This window comes from Pterocles gutturalis, unplaced genomic scaffold, assembly GCF_000699245.1.
Source record: "Pterocles gutturalis isolate BGI_N339 unplaced genomic scaffold, ASM69924v1 scaffold49238, whole genome shotgun sequence".
Classification (NCBI taxonomy): domain Eukaryota; kingdom Metazoa; phylum Chordata; class Aves; order Pterocliformes; family Pteroclidae; genus Pterocles; species Pterocles gutturalis.
The window spans coordinates 1-16,459 of NW_010122436.1; the positions used below are offsets into that span (position 1 = coordinate 1).

Below are 16,459 nucleotides of genomic sequence, written 5' to 3' on the forward strand. Positions count from 1 at the left end.
TTATTATTATTTTAGACCATGCAGAATCTACTAGATACCCCACATTATGGAAGGGTTCCTAACGGGAAGTAAAAGTGTAGCAACATGGAATGCATAAAAATCTGTTCCTGAAAACGTTAATGCTTGGCTATGTACCAGAATAGAGCCTTAACGTAGTCTTAAGAGCATGGATGAGTGAAGACTGGCTAAAACAGACTAGACAAGGCTGAGGTGATGGAGAAATAGCTAGGGGGAAGGATGCTTCTGATTTCAGACATTTGTCCATTGGCTGGGACATATGTACACTAGTTAGAACGGAGGCTGTAAAACCAGCTTATATAATTGATCAGAATTGCTCTCAATTTAGTACGCAGCTGACAGAATATGATGTTTTCTGCATGACCAGGGTGCTGACACTCATCTGAGTCTCTGTGCTGCAGAGACCTGCAGCCTCCAGCCAGTCAGAAAACAAAGAGGTGGTTGAGTATGAGGCTGCCTGAAGCTGGCGATAAATCCTGCTGGGATTCACACCGAGTTCTGGGATCAGCACTGGCCACCTATCTGTGTCTGAGATGAACACAAAAGGTTACTACACTGACCTTTAAAGCCATCAACAAATCTGGGAGATGTCTTGGCAAAGGAATGCTCTCTTTCTGGTTGGCTACCAAGAGAGAACTCAGCTGAGGCTCCTCAGGGAGGAGTCCCTTGACACCAAGCATCTTCCTCCTCTCTCTGGGTCCCAGGCAGCTCGGATTTGTTCAGCTACAGAACCCAGTGCAGAAGCTACATAATCTGCGTGGAGGAGTCTGTGGTAAAGCAGAATGACTTTTTACTGCTTTGTTTTATTGGCCGGTGAAGTTTCTGCCTTTTATTATATACTACAGGAATAAAAGGTTTATTCATCAGTTATTTACAACTCGGGCATAGGAGCATATATTTATTCAAACCAGGAAGCAATCTAAACAAAAGCAAATTGTTTTTAAATTGCTGCTGTTTTTAAAAACACTAGTGCTTTGTTTAACGGAGTTCTGGGACATTTTGTTGCTCATGTGCACCATAAAATGAAAATCTGATTTTCAGCACTGTGCCTGTAATGTGATTCTTTAAGAACTCTGAAGAACTCAGCTTGGTAGCAACCTGTTTGTTTATAATCCATTTAAGATGCTGAGAAGGAAACGTATGTAATAAACTCATTATGGCTATCATATATATAAACAGGTACATGAAAATGAATTTTACTTGAAGTTAACTACTTACTTGATAAAAGAAACCCCAAAACCAAACAAAAAACTTCATTCCACAAACATGTACATACTAGAACAGGTGTCCATAGGGGCTGTGGAGCCTCCATCCCTAAAGACAGTCAAAACCCGACTGGAAAGGCACTGAGAAACGTGACCTAACTTGAATGCTGGCTCTGTTTTGAGGAGTGGTTGAAGTAGAGACCTCTAGAGGTCTATGGTATTCAAACAAATATGTACGTCAGAAAAGAGCTGTGAAGTCCTTGGACTCATAGGAGATGAAGCTCACGGTTCTGAGTGGTGACACTGTCACAAGAAAAAACACTCAAAGGAAACTTCAGTAACATTTTGCAGATATTCAAGGGAAAAGGGAAGTTACATTATTCTACTTGTCAAATTTACTGGTGGTGAGAAGTATGTGCCTTGCAGATAGATATAAAAAAAATGTGAATTACAGAGACTCATTGTCTTCTGAAATTGTTAAGCCCTGGGATTTCCAGATGCAGAGATAACAGATTAAAAACCTATGGCACCTGAGGAACTGCATGTATTTCCTTTGAATCAAATAAAAAAATGTATCTCCCCATGTTCTTCTGAATAGAGAGCTTCTGCTTCACAAAATGCATGTAATCTATTTGCTTACAGTATGTCCACACCTGGCACTTTAACCAAACTGACTGAAGTGCTTTCGTACAAGACGTTTGCATACTCTCGTTCTTTTCATATCTGAGACTCCATTGCAATGAAGGACCGCTTCCATGCTGGCTATCCTGTAGATAATTTCGAGATGCATGCACAGCTCAGTGGCTCCTCAGCTGATATAAGCTGTTCTTAACAGATAAATACTGACTTATATTGGCTGGGGATCTGCCAATGATTTTAACCTAGTCTACTGTATAATCTGAGATCAATTTTTATTTTCTAAACTGGCAACTGAGAAGTAATTTTCCTCCTCCCCTAAACTAAAGGATGAGACAACCACACCATCAGAAGATAAGCAGTCTTATCCCACTGCATATTTAAGCATGGAAAAATCTCAATGAGAGATTCCAATTCCCTTTCAAAAATACCTGTTGGTATCATACTAATTATACCTGTTCCAGAATTCTCTTGAAAGTACTAAAAGGAAAATCTGCTGCTCAGAGGCTGACAGCATTCAGCACACATGTTCTGTTCAAATCTTATCCCCCCACAAAACCCGCACCTCAACTCACTAAAGACCAAGAATGTAAACTATCAATATTTTTCTTTGTTGCCCAAATATCTTACATTTTTCAAGTGCGTCCATTGCAGCTCCCATTTCTGCTTGCTGAATACTGTGAAATCCAAACAAAAACATGTTACATGATATCTAAGTTGTACAAAATAAAAAAAAGTTTCTGACAAAGTGGATCACTACCTATTCTTTTGTAATAAAACTAGCTAGTAATTCACAAAGTGTATGATATATAAGCCTTTTCATAAATAAGTGAGCAATTGCACTACTGCTCCAGTAGAATATTTTTAAACTTAGATCAGTGACACTGACATAATATTCTAGTCCACTCTTCAGTGAAGCATTTGCTTTTACTTGAGAGAAAAAAAAGGAAAAAAATCACAGAGGTGTGAATGCTATAAAACCAACGATATTTTTGTAACTACCACCAGATTTGGCAGCACAAAATAAGATGAGGTTTTTGAGGTTAATGGTTGAAGCCTTTGCAACTTTAGAAACCATTCTACAATGCCTAGAAGTAATAAGATCAGGAAAAAAACCTGAGTGCCTTGCACCTTTAACTCGCCAGCTTAAGTTGGACAGTAATCTGGTAGCAGAGCTAAAGATAAAGTCACTATTTCCTGGAAGCTGTTCTACAGTTTCTAGTCTGAGAGCCGCAAATTGGCTAGCATTGCTAGCAACCTTGCAGGCAAGTTCACGAAAAAAAGCTTACGACCCAAAACTGTACAAATCTTGAATCCTTCATGTATACCTGAGGCTGAAACTCAGAACAGTTTGAACAAGTCTCTATACCTTTGCTTTTCTAAGGCCAACCACACACTTGTCTATTTCCATGGCTAGTCCTATTGGACACTGCCACACTCAAACTTTTATACCATGTGATTAATTTATCACTATACCTTGGACCTTTACCGCATCCTATTCTTTCCCCTTTGAAGTAAACAGCTACTGTGTATGTCCTGGCATGAGATGGTCCCACTGTCTGCAAAGTCCTGCAATAGGAAAGATACAATTTATTCAAGCAGGAAGTATTAAAAACCAGAATCTGTTCATGGCACATACATCACCAAGCTTTCAGTATGGTCCATACGTACAGAGAAATTAGGCAAAGCACAGCACAAGGATTGAAAGATGCCTGTATAAATCACATGAACCCAGAAATTGCCAGTATGGTGCACAATAAAAAGGAGAAATTTACATAAAATGCACCCTGTATATATTTGTTATATTTGGTTATATCTGGTTCAATCAGGAGCACCATAACATTAAAACTTTAACCTATAAGCAAAAATGGAAACTATAAGACAAAGTGCTTAAACACTGTGGAAACATTTGTATTAACATCATATAAATTGTGTGCATCTGTGCAATTGCAAATAACCACATTGATATGATCATTGTGTGCACTAAAATTTTAGTCCCTGGGAGTTGTGCAGTTAGCAAGGTTTCAAAAGGACTTTATATTGGACATGGCAGCTCTCTACTGTGAATTATCACAGTACAAAGAAATTTTCCACCAGCTTTGAAAAGTTACAGTTTGTCACAAAACAAACTTGCCATTTGAACTAAAGTCTAGGACATGCATCCACAACCATCTAAAGAGCAAAAAAGATAATTCCCTGGACACGAGATGAATTGCTTCTTCTGCCATTTGTTCCTGCTTTCCCAAATCTCTCCCCACTACCAGCTTGAGTTCTGTCCACTACCTTGTTTCTTTTTGGAAGGAGCACCAATTTCACATCAATTTTTAAAGTATCTAACTATACTACTCTGTCTCTGTGTGCTGAGACAAGAGCATATAAAACCCACTCCAAATTTAAAAGGAATAGTACTGACAGCAGTGAAACAGATAACCCCTAGAAAAGGAATTTAACAAGATAATAGGAAGATAACAGCGTATTACTAGCTCTAAGCCGTACTATAAAAATCAATTTATCATTACAGTAAAACAAAACAAACATTTGATAGCTGATACTCAGTGGGTTTTACAAGAATCAGGAATTGTTCTTTTGTATTCATCTTCCTCACCCAAGACAAAGCTGTGAGCCCTCAAACAGAGACACCGTGGAGTCAGATTTGCAGAGCATCAGTTGCAGTGTTAAAGCGAATATATTCCTGAAGTGCACTGTTTGTCACTATAAATGAACTGCTACATTTCATTGAAAACTTTACTTCAGTAAATGTGACAAATGCACTTGAACTTTCATTCTTCGTACCTTTTTTATATAATCATTCCAACAACACAAGCCTTGATCTTTCATAGCTTTATCTCTTCTTTTGGGTGGTAACATTGCACCCATTCCTATATTAATGGAATGGATATGGATGCAATATACAATCTTAAGTTTATTATTGCCTCTTTAAAGCAGCTATTATGCTATTCTACAATTGAAAAAGAGAAAGGAGATCCATCCCATCCAGCTTCAGGTATTTAACTGACATGTACAAGTTAAGAGTTCATTCCCCTGAACCTTTTCTGTCACTAAACAGGAGGACATATGTGGGCTGAATTGTGCAGTGAAAATGTCCAGAACTTGTGTTGCCCTTCAGTGCCTGACTCTGTGGATTAGCAACAGAGCCTGCAATCAGGATGTGTAACACAGGGCACTTATTATGTTTGCACAGTTGAGTATAGAGAAACTTCATACTATTACTGAAAATACAATGGAGGTATCTCGACTTCATACCCAAACAGCCATTGTTCCATTAATTTCATTTAAAATACTGCTATTCCTTATATCAAAGGAAGAACAAATATAGAATGATGGCAACGAAACAGTCCACTTGAACATAAAAATTATATTTTCCCTTGCAACTGTTCAAGGTTACTAATTTTTCCTTGTAACGGCTTAAAACACTTAAAGCTTGGAAAACATTGGTTCAACATCTTCCATCTTCAGAGAGAGATGGGATAACTACAATAAAACCAAGCTATGGGAAAAAACATAGGGTGACTGATTACATCTTCCTCCATACACAAGAAAGACTGATAATTAGCTTGTATCCATAAGATAACAGTTCCTACTTGTAAAGAGGAATGTCTGGCTCTTTTCCTTCTGTCCTGAGAGTCAAGCAGCACTGCTGAAGCTGAGATTTAGGATCATTCCAATCTTGATTTAAAATAAACTCCTGTAAGATTCACAAAGATGCTATTATGATTGAGAGATTGTGGCAAAAGTCACAAATGTAATAATGTACTAAAACATAGTGGCAGGAAAGTAGTAACCTGCTTGATCTTACCTTTAGCCGTGGAAAAAAGCATACGTTCATGAAAGTGTGAACGTATTCCAAATCTTTATCAATGTACAGGGCAGCAATAAAGGCTGGGGGGGAAAAAAAAAAAATTCCTGTCACTCATCCAAGGAGAACGTTAATGGCTTGCACTTTTAGAAAGAACTATCTCTGAGTACTCTAAAGCCAATTACATTTCACAGCAGTGATCTGATGAGGATATTACTATCCTGCATGCACAGGAAAAAAATAAAGCTGACCAAGAGATTAAGTAACTTACCCAAATCCACTAAGTCATTTAAAGAGCTAGAAACAACACTCAGCTCCTAATCTCACAATTTAACCAACAGACCATGTATACTTACAAATAAATCACTACTGGGCACCATAAAAAGTTTTAGATACATATCTAACTCCTGTTTGTGTGCTATTTCCATTTGCTTACAGGATTCGGCAAAAGCCAAGAGGTCTGAAAGTCTCGCAAAGTATATCAAAACATACAAGATATGGGTTAACTTTGTTTGCAGAATATTTATCAGTGTCCACTTTCTTTGGAAAGAAAGTAGCACAAACTTCCATAAATGGACTAGCTTTCCCTCTTCTTGAATTACCATTTTGAAACTCCCTAAAATGCAGCCAAATGAAATACAGAAATAGTCACCTCCTGAAAGAACTACTTTATCTTCCAACAGTGAAAAGAACATATTAATGAAACACTGAAACTGCTGTTAAACAGCTCAACTCTGACCATAAGCTTTAACTTCCTAGAGATGCTTTTGACCTGGTCATCATGAGCCCTTAATTTTTAAGCCTACAACTTTGTATCCGCAATTACACCTCCTTTAGGCTTTCATACAGACTTCAAAAGTCTAGGCTGGTGTTCAAAAATCTGGCTTTCAGAGGTACAGGCATAATTCATTTGAAAACCTAAACATCCATTTTTAATAGTAATTTGGGGATTTCTAATGGCTTTCTTAAACAAGTCCCAAGAAACACAGAAGTTGTGTAAGTACTAAGCTGTTATAACCAAATTAACTCACATTCCAAGAGATCAGCCAAAGTCTTAGTTCGAAGAGCTACAGGTCTTTTTGTCTTGTCATTAGTGATGGCAAATTCTTGCATACCCAGCTCTTCCGCCACCTTGGCCTGTGTCCTGTTGTTCACCAAAGAACTTCTCAACAACTGCAATAGAAAGAAGTTCCACTCAATGGCAACAATTAGCAATGCCAAACTATAAAAGGTAGGGAGAGATGGGGAAAAATAAGTTACTTTTATCCTTGTAGCCTCTCACTTCTCTCAGTTTATTGACATTCAGTTTCAGCACACCCCAGATAATTCACATAAACACACACACATTATTTCTCCTGCTGATTTTTTCTTCTGTTTCAATTCTTCTCAACAAATTGCATTTATTCTGTGGACACATTACTTCTGTAGATAAGTCTTGCATTTAAAATGCTTGTTTGTGAGCTTCTTTGCAATCATATACCATCTCTTGAGCAGTCCTGTACTTTTTCAGCTAATCTGCATTTTTCTAGTTTAAGTAATACACAGTTATATACATTTTTTCCACATAAAGTACAAACATACAATATTCTGGAGTCTATGGAGCAGTCTCCAGTGTCCCCTAAATAATAAATAAATAGACAGTAATTAAAGCAAATGCACATTAAAGCAAGACAGTCTACTGTTTCAGAACAAGCAGATGAGGAAGTTGTTCCATTCATTTGGCCAGAGAAGAAAACGCATAGCTGGACAGCCTGTTTGCTCTGATGAAGGCAGTACAGCTGAGCCGATGCATTCCTGACAAAGATCTGTCTCTAACATTTTCAATGTATGACAATGTCCAGTACACCTGGTTCTCCAGCAGAGTTCACTGAAGTGCTTAACCCTGGCTCCAGGTAGACTGCTTAAACACAGAGCTCTGCCAAAGATACAATCCCATACAGATTACAAAGAGTATTTTGGAATTTTAGAGTTTCATATAATTTTCTGAACCTCTGGTTAAGGTGAGCTTTTTTTTCTGTTTGCTTGCTTTTTTGCTTTAAATGAAACAGCATTAACTTAAGAAATTAGGGATATTATGGGAGGTGGAGGTGGGAGGGAAAGAATGTCTCTCTTTACCACTGTTTATATGCAATCTAGAGCTGAGAAGCTGCATAACACATTTTTTCTCTCTTTGTCTTCCATGTCACATTTGCTCAGCTTATTAGATCCAAGTTATATGCTACCTGGCTCCAGCATGTCAACTGAGCTTATGAAAATCAAGATTTATTTGCTGCACTTGATACTTCATCTCTGACAACAGATAAATAAAGAACAGTATGTTCATAATTTGTTTGGCAATGATGTATGAAGCAGATACTCACAACTTGATCTTCATAAACTAGGCAGACTGCAGATGGGATTATTACCTGCCTCCCTAACCTCTCCATAAACTCATCTTCTACTTGTTCCTTTCCAAAATTCATCCGTTTTGTGTCCTTTAAAAACAATACTTTCACCAAAAAATCCTAGGTACGATATGATATGCAACCTACGTGACAGAAGTGCAGTTATCATGTGACAAAAATCTGTTTCTGGTAATGGGAGAAGGATTTCTTTTTCTGTGTTTTCAGAGTATTTATTTTGATGGGACCTGTAATCATGATTAGTAGTATAAAACAAAGAACAAAATGTACAGTACAAAGTGAACTAGAGATGGAAAAAAAAGTTATCTTTCTAGCACTGTGGTTATCAACTTGCTCCATACTAGAATCTGCCTACTCTAAAGAGCGATCTATCAAGAGACTCAATTCCCCTTAATGATATGGGGAAGACACTGGACCTGTGCCTTCCCGGTAACTTTTTTAGATCTAGCCTCCACTCTGGCAACCCACAGCCTGCATCATTGCAGATGCTGTAACATGTGACAGATGCTCAACTGGAGCTTAACTCTAATTACAAAGCAATTTTTTTTATTCTTCTGTCTTCCCACAGCATACTACTACCCACGACTGCAGCATAAGCCAGCACTGGAAAAGTTGTGTCTTTCAACAGCCAACAAAATTTCATTCTCTTGTTTGGCAGATCACTCTGCTATCTTCAGATACGTAGACAAGGCTATGTTCTCCTTTCTTTTTCTTAAATGTAGCTAATTTATAGACATCTCTCCACAAGTAATCACTACACACTAGGAAGCCAGTGCATTGCCGGTCAAGTGGAATTTCTCGTCCTTGAGCAAAATTGTGCTTAACACTATAGACACCATTAAGTTGATGTTCCATTATTACTTCCAATGCAAGTATGTTTCCAGATAACAGGAGAAAGAGCTCAGCGTTTGCTGTTTCTCTTCAGATCCCACATCATGAGTCTCCTTTCTCACATCCCATCTCATTTGTCCTCAAATTTAAAAATAATCTAAGACAATTTTCTTTTTCATTGCATGTGCATCCTCCGAGTTTAAATTTCATTCTAGCTATTGCCTACTTCTCCATATCTTCATGTGTTTTCAGCATCCGTTCCACTCTAACTTTGTAGTTTCCCCTACAAACTCGGACTGTGCAACTTGCTTTACTTGTCAGCTCATTAATCATTAAATTAAGCAACACGGAGACGTTCTGATCATTGTTTTGAGCATTTACACTCATTAACAGCAACATTTCATATCCTTCCTGCCAAATAGTTCTTGAAAGATTTATCATATTATAAGAACACTGATGCCTACATTCTTAAAAGTCACCTACAAAGCAAAAAAAACCCCCACCAATCTTGGATTTCTGCCTCATGCTTTTGTTTCTCTGAAGAATTAATATGACAATGCTCTTCCCCTTTTAACTTTTACTTCAAAAGTTCAGGTTTTATCTACTTTGCCTCTTAATGGTGCAGAAGAATCCATACAAATGTAAATTAAACTTAAAAACTGGTAAAGAAAATTTAAAATTACTTTTAGTTAGAGCATGTACTTTTTTTCTTGTAAACAGCTTTAGCTCAAAAGAAGCACATTCTTGAAAACACATTGTCTGCTAGAGACTTAGCACTGCCATCCCTTTATTGATTTGAGAAAACCACTCTGAGTAGCTAAGAAACTACAGTGCTACTTCTTAATTTTAACCAGAAGACCTGTGTCATATTCCTGATACATGTATCTCTTTTTTATTCTATTCAAGACTTGAAAACTAAGAAAAAATTAGTAAACCTAAGCAAATTTCTTCCTGACAAATGAAGCCACAGCTGCAGTATTACACAAACCAGGAAAAAACCGACATATAATACCAGCCTATGTTTAAAGTACTGCAAATTGCTAAAAGATGCCCAAACTGGGTTGTTCAGAGACCAGAGAAGAGATGCTGAAAGGCTACAGCAATCAACAACAGATGACTATAGCAACAGTAAAATTTAATTCAAAAGCTACCATAGGAGCTCCACATTGAAGACAACAGGAAAACCAGACTAAAATAGATTGTAAAAACTTCTTATCAAGAAACATAACCCTGCCTGTTTGGAGGTTCAACAGACTAGAAGTCATGAATAAAAAAAGTCATGTGAAGTGCCTATTTAAATAAATGGTTTAAAAACTCCCATCTTTAAACAAGAACTAGTCTTATCTCCCAATTTTATCACTGACATGCTCAAAATTATTGATCCATTTCACAGATGGAACAAAAATCACCGCACTGGGCTCATGAATCACCATTTCCTATTCATCGCTGTGCTCATGACTTGAAATTAACAAAGTCTTATTAAGAGCAGTGGTTGCTGAGACTTCTTTTATTACTCAAATCCAGAATAATTCACTATCTGCTCCCACAATTTCAGTCTCCATGCCACTCTTGCTCTCCCAGAGAGCATGACTGATGGCAGTCTCACCGTTAAGTGCCCTTCATGATGATCGGGGAAATGTATGAATAAATACTCTGTGGCTACCAACTGCATTATGGAGTCACCCAGGAATTCCATCCTCTGGTTGTGGCCTCTGAAAAATGAGACATCAATGCAGCAAAATCAATAAGCACTCAGAAAGGAAAAAAACAAAACCAGCATGCACACACTAATGAAAATAGTGATCTGGAAATGAGCCTCACTTATTTCCAAATGCATTTAAGACAATTTTCCATTGTTAACCAGGTGAGATGAAAACACAGTTCATTACTGTTGTAACACCAGCTTTCAGGGAGAAATCAAACCAGGGTAGCTACATACAAACACCATTATTACATTACACATCTGGGGCTGATTGAAGGAGAAGAGCAGTTAACACCAAGTTTGTAATGGGATATGGTCTCTATCTGCAACTTCTTACAAGAAAGTGAACTTACGAATGAAACAACTTAAATAGAGAAAAAGTTTTGTCCATTCACAAGAAATAAAAGGATCAGGGTTCAAACCCATGTGAGATCCTGGACTGGGTAACCACTGGCATGGCTTTACTGTTTGCTTTAAATAGGGCCTGGCAGCTCTACACACCACAGAACACAAGAGCTGCCCTTGGACCAAAGAGCATGATTTTACTTCTTTCCTTTGCCCAAAGGTACCTCCAAGTATGTTTTGCTACTGTCTCAGGAGTGATGTGCAAATACCAATGATGCAGGAAGCCCAGAAGAAACACTACAATGGCTCTCTAACATCTTCTGTAGGCTTTCCCAAGGTATCCATTACTGACTACTGTCAGAGACAGGCAGGCTTGTGAACATGGCTGCTCTGTTCTCTTCTGGAAAACAGATCTAGAGTTTGTTTACAAATAACCCAATCTGGGATACTAACAGAAGGATCAACACAGCTACATGAGGACTCTTGCTGTATACTCACAGAGTCAGATGGTTAAAGCCTACTGTCCTCAAAGTGAATGCACGTGCTAGAAGCCGAACATGAGTAAAGATGACTCCAATTGCCTCCTCAAACTCTGTAAGCTTTTGAAGAACTGGAGAGGTCTCAATGAGTTGCCTGTCAGTATTGGACTCCTGCAGCTGTAAATAAAATGAAGTGCAAATAATGACAAACTGACACTGTTTGAGAACTTTTCAGAGAAAAGCAAGCCTTCTGTAAACCAAAGGCAAAGAATACAGTGAACAAGTCATTCCGTGGACAGCTGAACTGAGAAAAAACGGTTTCCTCTGTCTTTTTGTCTTGGATAATTACCACTCAAAGAGGATGTGAGTTCTGATGTATGCTTTTTTAACTGTTGAGGCATTTATACCACATTGCTTATATGGTCTTGTCTCTACATGTGGATAGCATGGGTTACTTATTTGCACAAAACATGTACAACTGTACACGTCCAAGTTTTCTAGTACTATCACATTGTTTGCAACTGAGGAACAGATTCAAAAATTATTAGAGTAGGGCTGGCAGACTGACAACGTGTCAAGAAGAGACAAAACACAGATCTATTTCTCACACTTTCCTTCAGTATCAAAAAATCAAGAAAAAATACCTAGCATATGAAATACAAAAGGCCACAATAACACAAGAAAATTAAAACTATCACTTTGGGTCAGTATATTTTCTTATCAGTTTCTTGCCTGATTTTCCTGATGTGCTGACACTATTAAATGTTTTTCTGGAGCTGGGAAATGGCTTAAGCATTTCCTCCAGCCACTCTGCACACCTCTCTTGTATAGCAATGCCTTAGAGAAGGAATCATCCAGATAAGGATGCCTAAAGGAAAAGTAAGAATAGCCACAGTTTTTTTACGGTGGCATTAAGATTTTTTTTAGTGTGCTGCCTGCCTTTTTTCTATTAATTGACTACATTCAGTTTGCCTTTTTCTTTAAACACTACTGAGCTTTCAGCTGACATGTTCATAGAACTACATATCCCCACACCAAAATTGCACACTTGGGCAATAACGGTCAGTTTGGAGCTCAGCTGCATGTGGAGCTGAGACTGCTTTTTGCTTCCTCATGCACAGTCCCTACCAACACAGAATTTCATCTGCTTTTTTACTCCATAATTAGTTACCCTTGCATTCCAGCAATCAGACTGCAATTCTTCAGCTTGCTGTTGTCCCTGCTACCCTGAATAATTTGGTATTGTCAACAAACTGCCACCTCACTGCTCATCCTCTTCCCTAAGCTGTCGATGCAAACAGCCTGTACTTCAGCAAAGATCCCTAGGGAAATCTGCAAGTGATCTCCATCACCTTTAAGACGTGGTCATTTCACTCCCGTTCTCCATTTCCTATGTTTCAGTCATTCCTTTAAATCTTGTAGGGACTGACAGTATTCACCGAGGGTGCTATTTTTTTTTCCCTTTTTTTTAAAACACATTTTTAAAAGCCTTTCTTGAGTGCCTTTCCAACAGCCTCCTAGGAAACCCAGCAGACAGTACCATCTGCATCATCATGTGCTTTTTGTCTCTTCTAAAATCTCCTATTAATTTGTGAGGCAGGAGTTGTCTTTAGATGCTGACTCTTTCTAAAAAGACCACATTTATCCAGGTGGCCATTAATTATTTTTTCATCACTATTTCTACTGACTTGACTACTGCCAAACAACAAGGTTACAGGCTTCAGTTCTGCATATCTTACTCAGAGATTTTTTTTTTAACTGGCATGTCATTTGTCATATTGTTACTGCGACTTTCAATTTTTGACAATTGACAAACAATTTTTAAAATGCCATTTTTTCAGCCTAGCTGTGCCCAAAGGCCAGCCTGTGTTTCCCCTATTGGCAACCAGAAACCTAGGATGGCTTCTGGGACATGGAAGAAAATAAATTTTCATCACACAAGTTAAGGTAGTAGCAAGAATGATAAGCTGCATACACTGATTGTCTCCAATCCCTAAGCAGAGTCTAAGTCTTTTTTGTGAAAACAGAGACAAAAAGGTTAAAATAGAATAAAGTAAGAGAAAAGAAAGAAATTCAGAATATGAAGAATTTTCTTGGGAGCTTGTGCCACCACACAGGATAGCTGGTGCTGAATCTCACAAGTTCATCGTCCCATTAAGACTCTCTTCTATTTAATCCACAGAAAGTTGGTCGTAAGAAAGCTTCATGTGCACTGAGTTGTTGCTGAAGATTTTGCCTACGTACCCATTGCAAAATCCATACAAATATAAGAGACTTTTCAGAGGGAGGTCTCAAAGTGACGTTCCACTGGAAGGGTGTGCTCATAAAAAGGTTCAAAGGAGTCAAAACCTGAAAACCTTACTAACTGACTGGATGACGATTTTAATACAGCTGTTCTTGCAGCAGCCCTGCACACTTGGAAAATGCTACCATGTTTGCTGCGAAGACAAGGAGCTATAGTGCAGAGAGGCTCCATGACTTGTTCTCAGTCTTCGCCAGAATTCAGTCAGGGAACAAGGACTGGGGAAACATTCTCCCAACTTCTAGCCATGTAAAGCAACAACTTGTGAACTTGTATCCTGCAATATATGGAGGATAAATTAGCCTTCAGACGTCTTCATAATTTCAGTGTTTACCTAGTATTAGAGCTACCAGAATCACTGAAACAACTGTGCTATCATTGCACACCCACTAACAGAGAATAATCAAAATCACACTCTTATTCCATTCAACTGATGTGCCCTCCCACTATTAAGGTTTCAGTCCTAATTTCAGTTAACAAAATACGTATATTTTCTTTTCTGTATCCTTTTTCTCACAACTTTGAGAAGATGAACTAGAAGCCGCTAAAATGTTACCTCTCGCTAGATTTATTGTATAAGCAGTTATATAACAAACATGAGCCAAGGAAAGGTGAATGATTAATCTTCAGAGAGGCAGACACTCATTATTTATTTAAAAAAACCCAAACACAAAGGCAAATATATATTCCTTTGGTTACTTTTTAGCACAATTTCTGAAATGTCATTACAATGGAAATCAATGGAAAAGCATCCCTGAAAATAAAAAAAAAAAGCTATGGAATTTATTACAGAAAGGGATACACTTACTTGGAGTGGGTGCAGTGGATAATTAAGCCATACATCCCGCAGGTCCTGCAAACATTGAGAGATGCCTTTAATGCTCAAGGGAGTCATTTAACAAATTCAACAGTACTAAATAAAATGTCATTACTTGAAATACTGAACTATTTCAGATGCTGACTCTGCTTATTGCAAATTCAATAGTGCTGGCAAACTAATTTTTAAAATCATGTATTTGCTGTTCAAACTGCCTGTAGTTCTCCCAATTAGCTTGTGTCAAAGAGGTGGAAAAATCCTTGAACCAAATAAGAAGTAGTTAAAGGAAGAAAAAGATTTGTTTAAGCCTCAGGACTAACTTTATTTGCAAGTACTCCTCAGTAGCAAGTTTGACTTCACCAAAGGCAAGGACTTAAAAAGAAAAAAAAACCAAAACCCACACTTATTTTCTTCTGTTTTATATAGGCTTCCTTCAGTACAGGCACTAAGCAGCAAATAAGCACTGAGTTATAATAGGCTTCAAAATGCTTTTATTTCTAATAAGTTTTTTAATTTCACAGACTTAGAGACTTTCAAGAAGGAAAATACTGTATAATTTATCCCCTCACCAGAGCCCCGTGTATTGTCCTAGCAGTATGTACTGGTTACTTTCCTAAGCCATTATATGGGACAAATTCCAACCAATAGTGATCTAAGATATGATATGTAAGAATAGATCAGACTTTAATTATGGACTTAGGTAAATGTTGAATGAAATCCCCTCTATTTTTTTCAAAGATACATTTAAAACTTTTAGGGGTAGGAGGATTTAACTGACGCAACAGGAAGTCGCTGTACATGTGCATCATTTCCCCAAAGCATGCCGCCCGCATCCACAGCACCCATCTCTGTTGTTAGAGCAGTACTTTGAATTGAAGTGTGCAGGCTTCCCACGTCACCCACCGTTCCCTACCTAAACCAACCAACAAACAGCAGACCTGAGGAAACACCATAATTTTTCTGCCTGAACCAGTGCAGCTTGCTGTCCTAAATACGCTATGCTACATTCAGTTTCCAGGAACTAAGTAGAACAGGTGTATTCCTGTTCCTTTGTGATTCTCAAGAAGAACAATGGACAAGAAAGGATGTCTTCAGTTATTTTTAAAATGGAAATCAAATCATATAAAAACATAAGTACCTTGTCATTGAAAAGTAAACGTCCAAATAATTGTTTTGCTTCTTCTAGGGTCCCCTCCAGATAAACAGCTCCTGCATAAGAGGACCGGTACGTCAAAGTTCAACAATGTACTTAGAAAATTACTAAGCACAGGAAAGTCAAAGACGTCTGCTTTCTTCATCTCCAATACATTTATTTTTAAAAGCATGCTTTCTGTAGCAATATCTATTTTTTTGAGAAATTTAAAGCATGTTAAACACCAACATAAATCAATGGTCATACAATGAACAGAAAACCCCGAAATAGTTAAATCAGTGATATAAAATGATACATCCACAGAGCAAAGTTTAAACAAACTAGGATAGAAGCAATCTGTTTCTAAAAGCAGGTTCCAGTTATCAGTTAACTATACCATATCACAGAATCACAGAATGTTAGAGATTGGAAGGGACCTCGAAAGATCATCTAGTCCAATCCCCCTGCCGGAGCAGGAACACCTAGATCAGATCACACAGGAACGCATCCAGGCGGGCTTTGAATGTCTCCAGAGAAGGAGACTCCACAACCTCTCTGAGCAGCCTGTTCCAGTGCTCTGTCACCCTCACCGTGAAGAAGTTTTTTCTCATATTCAAGTGGAACCTCCTACGTTCCAGCTTGAACCCATTGCCCCTTGTCCTATCACTGGATGTCACAGAGAAGAGCCTGGCTCCATCCTCCTGACACTCACCCTTTACATTAATTATAAACATTAATTAATTAATTATAAACATTAATTAGGTCACCCCTCA

At 38.0% G+C, this 16,459-nt stretch overlaps 1 protein-coding gene across 1 annotated transcript; it reads right to left on the bottom strand.

Annotated features, from left to right (window-relative positions):
- Positions 1 to 2,489: 2,489 nt before the first annotated feature.
- LOC104464707 (ribonuclease 3-like) lies at positions 2,490 to 15,788 on the bottom strand (the record flags this gene model as incomplete). Its single annotated transcript, XM_010077506.1, has 9 exons — positions 2,490 to 2,536; positions 3,336 to 3,428; positions 5,462 to 5,565; positions 5,677 to 5,759; positions 6,708 to 6,849; positions 10,516 to 10,621; positions 11,455 to 11,612; positions 14,546 to 14,590; positions 15,693 to 15,788. Coding segments are annotated over 9 exons (874 nt in total), but the record flags the coding sequence as incomplete, so codon positions are not given.
- Between the last annotated feature and the right edge of the window lie 671 nt (positions 15,789 to 16,459).